The sequence below is a fragment of the Trichechus manatus genome, unplaced genomic scaffold (genome assembly GCF_000243295.1).
Source record: "Trichechus manatus latirostris isolate Lorelei unplaced genomic scaffold, TriManLat1.0 scaffold00258, whole genome shotgun sequence".
Lineage (NCBI taxonomy): Eukaryota > Metazoa > Chordata > Mammalia > Sirenia > Trichechidae > Trichechus > Trichechus manatus.
The window spans coordinates 892,054-900,019 of NW_004444194.1; the positions used below are offsets into that span (position 1 = coordinate 892,054).

A 7,966-nucleotide genomic window follows, 5' to 3' on the forward strand; every position below is an offset into this window, starting at 1 on the left:
ATGGGGTTTGAGGCCAGGCCATCTCCGGCATTCAGCCTCAATAATGACCAGTCCATGCGTAAAAGCCCCTTGAAGTCTATGACCTCGTAAGCTCATAGGTCCCACCTCCTGGAAACAAGTCTCCCCACCGCCCCACCGCCTGCCACTGGGAGAGGGTCAGAAGAGGGTATCCTGACTGCCTCTTGGAACAAGCTTGCCCAGGTTGCACCAATGGTCTGGCTGCATCTGGTCATCAGCCGTGGCAGTGTACACTCTCCCAGCATCCATCACCCCTTCAATCTCTCTGTGTCTCTAAACCAGGAGGAGAAAGAGTCTATTCTCTGAAACTCCCGAAGAAACCAAGGCTGGGCGACTCCGACAGGGCCCCTCAGAGTCCTGAGTTGGGCCGTTTGCCTGCCCCTGAAGAGTCAGAAGGCAAGGTGGGATCCATTCCCCCTGCAGAGCACAGTGAAGAGGAACCGAGACCGGCAGCCCCCAGGTAGGTGGCTCGGAACATTCCAGCAAGCAGGATGGGGGGAAAGGAACCAGTATGACCCCTTGCAATGCTATCTCCCCTGAGGGCTCAGGGCCCCTCAGATGGGGCTTCTCGCAGCTTTCCTTTCCTCCCGGGACACTCTCCTCTGTGGCAAGAAAGGTCAATATTTTAACCCTGAGCAAGGAAAACATTGAGTTGTTCAAGGTCACTTGTTTACAGAATGTAACTTAATGTCCTGTCTGCTGGTCAAATCCTGTATTCCACATTCCTTCTCCTCAATTAAGAAGAGTCCGAAACCTTGAAACATCTTGCTGAGTGAAAAAAGTCAGTCACAAAAAGACAAATATTGTAAGATCCCACTTATATCATATAGGCAAGTGTGTAGAGACCAAAGCTTACCAGGAGTAGGAGGGACGGAGAAGGGGAGAGTTTTTGCTGAGGGGGCACTGCGTTTCTGTTAACAAGGGTGGAATAGTTTGGAAAAGGATACTGGCAATGGTTGACAACATGATGAACGTAATCAGCGTCACTGAATGCTACATGTAATAAATATTCAATTACTAAATGTTTTGGTATATGTATATATCTTCACCACAATTTTTTTAAGAAGATAATAATGATCAGTATGTGCCATGCAGTGTGCTAATACACATAGCACTTTACATACGTAAGCTCATGTTGTACTCATGGCTGTGTGAGAGAATTGTTTTTATTTATCCCCAGTTCACAGATGAGCGCCCTGGGCTTAGAGTAAGTGACGTGCCCAAGGTCCCTGAGCTAGTGTGGGCCAGGACTGGCATTCAAGCCTACCTCCACCCACATCCAGCTCCTGTGCTCCTGACATTGTTGTTTCCTGGTTCTTTAATTCTTTCAGCAAATATGTAATTAAGCATGGTGAGAAAAAACACCTCAAGAACGGTTTAGTCTGTCCGTGGGGTTAAACCCCATGTAACTATTGCGAAGTAGAAAAGGTTAAGGGTAGTTGGGGAAGAAAGTATCCTTCTAGCCGATGTCTTCAAGGAAGGTATCATGGATTGAATGACCACATTTTCTGAATAAAATCTTGAGGTAAAACTGTTTTCTGGTGTGTCTGTGTCTGTCTGTCTATCTGATTTCGGGTCACTGCAGTCTTAGGACTAAAGGCTGGATCAGGAGGCCACAAATACTGACCCCCAGGTCCCAGACAGCCCTATGGTGAGTGATATGAGGAGAGAGGCTGAGGAGAAGAAAGCCTCACACCTCAGCCATCCCCCCAGACAGACAAGATGATGTCCCTGCTCCTGGCCACTCCTGATGCCAGTTCTCGAGAGGCCACAGGGCCAGGGCTACTCCCCTCTGAGTCCACAAGAAAGGTGGCTGCTCTGTGTGTCTCCCCTTTTTTGTTTGTTTTTAAATATTTTATTATGAAATATCATATGTACAGAACCATAAAACCAAAAAACAAATCCACTGCCATCAACTCGATTCTGACTCATAGTGACCCTAGAGGACAGAGTAATACTATGCCATAGCATTTCCAAGGCTGTACATCTTTACAGAAGCAGATTGCCACGTCTTTCTCCTGTGGAGCAGCTGGTGGGTTCGAACCTGCCGACCTTTTGGTTATCAGCTGAGCACTTTAACCACTGCACCACCAGGGCTCCTCACAGAACCATAACACACAGAAAAATGTAACATAGAGCAAACAAAGTTCAAAATATTTATGTTGAGAAATGAAATATTGCCAGCACCCCCAAAGCCGTCTGCACGACTCATCACAATTTATCTTAAATTTTCTAACAGACAGCTTCCTATCAATATCGACTTTCTCTGCCTCTATAACCTCCCCTGGAACAATCAAAGTCCATTAGCATATTTTCATGCCTTCTTGTAACTTTTCCTCCCAATCTCCAGAATTGAAATAGTCTGATCTTTTTTTCACAGTATACGTGTTGATGTTGTGTGCTATCAATTCCTACTCATAGCGACCCTTATAGGACAGAGTAAAACTGCCCCACAGGATTTTCTTGGGTGTAATCTTTGTGGGAACAGATAGCCAGGTCTTTTCTCCCACAAAGCCACTAGTGAGTTTGAATTGCCGACCTTTTGGTTAGCAGCCGAACGCTTAACCATTGCACCACCAGGGCTCCTTGCGATATACATACATTTATTTAGATAGAACCAGAATTGTTACCAGTTTTTTAAATTTTTTTATTAAAATATTTATTTATTTAACCCAATATTTCCAAAATATTATTTTTCAAGATGTAACCAATATAAGACGTTATTACTGCGATATTTTACATCCTTTTTTTTTTGTCCCAAGCCTTCAAAATCAAGTATGTATTTGACACACAGAACATCTCAATTTGTAGTAGTCCCATTTCAAGACTAGTGGCAATTGGACAATGCAGCGCTGGAGTTCAGGTAGAAATTTCAATCTAGGGTACTGCCAGGCCATCATGGCTCTTACTTCAATCCCAGAATTGCCTCAGAATCATCTTCCAGACCAGGAATGACCCCAACTTAGACTAAACCCTCTGGGCTGGCCCCAAACCCAGGAAAATCCAGAGGGACACCATTGCATAGGACTTGCCCTTTGGCCTTCGGACTGATGTTAACTTGAGGGTGCAAAACAACTGGCCAAACTCAAAACCAAATTATGCCTGGTATTCATTTAAGGAGTCCAGGTGGCACAGTGGTGAAGAGCTTGGCTGCTAACCAAAAGAAGGTCGGCAGTTCGAATCCACTAGCCTCTCCTTGAAAACCCTAAGGGGGCAGTTCTCTGTCCTGTAGGGTCCTGTAGGGTCGCTATGAGTAGGAATCAACTAGACAGCAACAGGTTTGGTTTTTTGGTTTGGTAGCGCGGTGGTTATGTCAGTAAGTCCTATAACCCATGTCTCTGAATAAAAGCCCATGGTTACTTTTTTGTTTGTTTTTTGTTTTAAGCCCTTGTCACTTCCTATCAGCTTCATTAAGATGTGTCCACATCTTTCTGTATACAAATTTTTGGTAATACTTGCTCTTTTGTTTTGTTTTTATTTCTTTACTTTGTTTTCTTCCTTCCTTAATTTCTTAATTCATTCCTACCTTCCTTCCTAGTCCCCTCTCCCCAGCCCCCGGTAACCACTAATCTACTCCCCCCACCAACATTATTGTTTGGATTAATTCATTTTTATTAATATCCTGTTTTGGTGATAAGTTCTTGGTCAAAAGTGTGGAGGAGATATATGTTGTTGGTTTTTTGTTGTTTCTGTTTTCACCTTTCTCTCCACAGTCCAGGACTCCTTTCTTTGCTCCAAAATGAAGATAGTATGTAGCTCAGAAACAAATTCGTGGGACAGAGCCTTTTCTGACTCTTGTTTCTTTCCTCTTCCTCGTTCTCTAGGTTTCTTTCAGTCAAGATCAGCCTCAAGAAGCCACTCTTGTGTGATTTTCCCTTTGAGCAATATGCTTCTGGGTTGGCAGACCACTAATTAACTTTTGTCTCTATGCATCTGCCTGTTCTAGATATTGCATATAAGTTGGATCATAGACTCTTTGTCCTTATGCATCTGATATATTTCCCTCAATATAATGTTTTTAAGGTTCATCCATGCTGTAGCATCTCTTCATGCCTGAATAATATACCATTGTATGTCTATACCACACTTTGTTTACCCATTCACCGGTTGATGGGCACTTGGGTTGTTTCTACCCTTGGGCTAATGCAAATAATGTTGCTATGAACATTGAAGCACAAGCATCTGTTTTGAGTCCTTGCTTTCAATTCTTTGGGGTATATACCTAGAATGGAACTCCTGGGCATATGTGGTAATTCTATGTTTAACTTTTTGAGGAACAGCCAAGCTTTTCCACAATGGCTGTACCATTTTACATTCCCACCAGCAATGGATAAGAATTCCGGTTTCTTCCCATCCTCACCAACACTTGTGGTTTTCTGTTTCTGTGTGTGTGTGTTTTATAATAGGCAACCTAGTGGGTGTGAAGTGGTATTTCACTGTGATTTTGATTTGCATTAAGTGCTGGGCTGCTAACCGAAAGGTTAGCGGTTCTAACCCACCAGGGGCTCCGTGAGGGAAAAGACCTGGTGATCTGCTCGCCTAAAGATTACAGCCTAGGAAACCCTATGGGGCAGTTCTGCTCTGCCCTATACAGTCACTACGAGTCAGAATCGACTCGACGGCACACAACAACAACATTTTTCATGTGTGTATTGGCCATTTGTATATCATCTTTGGAAAAATATCTATTCATGTTCTTTGCCCATTTTTTAATTGGGTGATTAGTCTTTTTGTTGTTTTAGAGGCTCTTTAATATTCTGGAATATTAAACCATTATTTGATATATGAGTCTCAAATATTTTCTCCCATTCTGTAGGTTGTCTCTTTGTTGATAATGTCTCTTGATGCACAAAAGTTTTGAATTTTAATAAAATTCAGTGTATCTATTTTTTCTTTGTTGCTTGTGCTTTTAGTGTCATATTTACCCATTTTTTTAGACACCGTGGTTTTTGTGTCAAGGGTTTCTTGTATCTACTTCCTAGCTCTAGAATTTGCTGTATTGGGAGCTGGAGCATCAGTCCACACGAGAATCCCTGTTCTTACTTTAGAAGCCAGTTCCTGGTGTCATAAGGGTTGAAGTCAATGTTTTCCCAGACCCAGGAGCTTGTATTCTAGAGGTGGAACTCTGCATCCTTCTTGGTGGTTGAATATTATCCAGGGCACTGCTCTCCTTTTTTAAGCAAGTGCTCCAGGTCTCCTTTTTAGGAGATCTTAGCACGACTTTTCTTTTGGACTTTGTTCTCTGAGCCTCAGATCCTTCTCAGTTTTGTCTTTCTCCACCCAGCTCCCCTGATGAAGAAACAGAAGTTCCCTCCAGGCTTCTTGGGGAGCCAGAAAAGGATCCAACTCCCTTCCCTCTCTCCCAGGTGAGCGTCTGTATGTTGGAAAGACACTGCTTTCCCTTAAGCTCAAGTTCTATGTTTCTTTTCATTGTCAACAATTGCTAACTTGCCGGCCGACAGGGACTGAGGAGGCAAGGGCCACATTTGAAACTACAAGAAAGGAAGACCTAATTCCTCCCTTATTATCATTGCTGCTTTGTTCTTGTCATATTTGGTTTACAGAACTCAGTTGGAAAGTTTGTTCCCCAGTTTGCAAAACCCAGGAAAACAGTGACAAGAAAAGCAGAGAGGAGGGAAGAGGTCATCGGGTGTGAAGCCTTCAACCTGGTAAGGCCCTAAAACCAGCCAGGCTGAGCCCTGCAGAGCACAGCCTCTTGGCCTAGCCACGGCAGCCGCTATGGCTCTCCTGTTAGCTGAGGTTAACCTTATTTTCTTTGGCAATGACCAACCAGACCCATGCTCTCAACTCTCTACCCCTTATCAGTGCATCCCGCTACAGGTGTCTGTTGAATGTGTGCCAGGCACAGGGCTGGGAGCTCGCAGGCCCGCTGGAGGCACTCAGGACAGCCGTGTCCACACTGCAGAGGTCCCAGCCAGAGCTGTTTTCCCCAGGGCACGTGGAAATTGTAACACTGAGAAAGACAGCCCACTTTCCATCCCCGGCCCCCCTTTGCTTTCCAGGGGCTTTTGTGTGAGTTGGGGGTCTTATGATGTGCTCCGGGTATGATGGTGTCCCTGGTAATATGTGGCCCAAAAAAGGGGGGTGTTAAACGTTCACAGCAGCTGTATTCATAATTACCCAAAACTGGGAACACCCCAGATATCCTTTAACAGTGAATGGTTCATCCACACCACGGAATATTACTCAGCAATAAAAAGGAAGAATTAATGATACACATGAGGAATAAGATGAATCTCCAGATTATTATGCTGAGTAGAAAAAGTCAATTCCAAAGGTTACATGCTGTATGATTCCATTTACATAACATTATTGAAGTGACAAAATGATAAAGATAGACAATAGATTAGGGGTTAGAGACAGGGGGCCACGGGAGGGGGTGTTGCTTGTAAAAGGGCAGCACAAGGGATCCCTGCAGTGCTGGAGCTATTCAGGGTCTTGATTCTGGTGGATACAGGAACTGCCACAAGTGTAGAATTGTATGGAACTTAATACACAGACACACACACACGCCAAATGTGCAAGTCAAACTGGGGGAAATCTGAATAAGACGCTTGAAGCGTGTCAATGTAAATATTATGTTATCAGTGTTATGATATTGACTACTGTGGAGCCAAGGCCCAGGGTCACCAACAAAGGCATGGCTTACACACAGGCATTGGGTGGAACAACACTTTATTCACAGAGAAGAGATAGCCAGGGTAGCTTCGGAAGTGGGCGCCGGTCCCCCGTGGCCAGCAGGTCACTGCCCACAGCCAGCGCAGGGCTGGTGGTCTGCGCTCACCCCTCTTGTGCCGCCGTTGAGAGACTCCGTTCCCTCCCTGCCGGGAACAGATATAGTAGTATGTTGGCCAGGTGCGTATAACATGCACGCATGAGCAGAGAGGAAGTTTACTGTGCACCCAGAACAGAGAGCAGGGCTCCGCGTAAGGAGAAGAAACTGGAAGAGAGGGAGAGACTCCGTTCCTAGCCGCCATTATTGGGGAATTCTCTGGGCCTGTTAGGTCGCCGAGTGAGAGGCTGAGGGGCCTCGGCAGACCATCTTCCCAACAACCACAGTTCTGCAAGGTGTTTCCACTGAGAGGAACTGAGTAAGGGGTACACGGGGCCTCTCTGTATTATTTCTTACAACTGCATATGAATCTTTGATTATCTCAAAATAAAAAATTTAGTTAAAAAAAAGGGGGGAGGTGTGAGCTTCCTAGCCGTCTGAAGACGTGTGTAACTCGGCAGGCCAGCTCCCTGCTTCACTGAAACAATGGACAGACCATGCTGTCCGGGTGGTCCAGCGCCTGCAGTGCAGACTGTCCCCCAGTATGATCACTGCGCTAATAACTATGAAAGGAGGGGGACAGCGGCTGTCTGCAAGGGTGCCTGCCGGGGCAGACCTCAGTCCCTCATTTGTAAATTTATTTCTTTGCTGCTCATGTATCACAGAGTTTCTTGGGGGGCAGTTGGGTGCAGAGGCTGGGGGCATGAATTTTGAATTGGACAGAGCTTGAATTCCAGCTCTGCCACTCTCCAGCCCTTATTTAACCTGGTGAGTTAGAGACACAAACCAGCCTCATGAGGTTGCTACCAGGACTCAGCGAGGTGCTGTATGTAGAAGTCAGCACAGCACCCAGCACACAGTACTGCCCAGTCCATGCTAGCTGCATGATTTTGTTGTTGTTATTTGATGTTTGCTTTCCAAAAGAATTTTTATTGTAAAATATATATACCATATATCTTGGGTGAAGGGTGAGACAGTACACAATACAGGGGAAACTAACACAACCTGTACAAGGAAAGGTCATGGAGGCCCCATGGACACATCCAAACTCCCCGAGGGACTGAGTTGCTGGACAGAGGGCTCTGGGGACCATGGTCTCGGGGAACGTCTAGCTCAATTGGCATGACACTACTTATAAAGATAATGCTCTACATT

The 7,966-nt window shown here is 45.1% G+C and overlaps 1 protein-coding gene across 1 annotated transcript in view; it reads left to right on the top strand.

Moving 5' to 3' along the window:
- BRME1 (break repair meiotic recombinase recruitment factor 1) overlaps positions 1 to 7,966 on the top strand; it is a 19,989-nt gene continuing 12,023 nt past the window's right edge. The window contains exons 1-4 of the mRNA XM_023724767.1: positions 1 to 58; positions 301 to 478; positions 5,303 to 5,384; positions 5,583 to 5,687. Of these exons, the coding sequence (XP_023580535.1) occupies positions 1 to 58; positions 301 to 478; positions 5,303 to 5,384; positions 5,583 to 5,687 (423 nt within the window). The remainder of the gene's footprint in view (positions 59 to 300; positions 479 to 5,302; positions 5,385 to 5,582; positions 5,688 to 7,966) is intronic.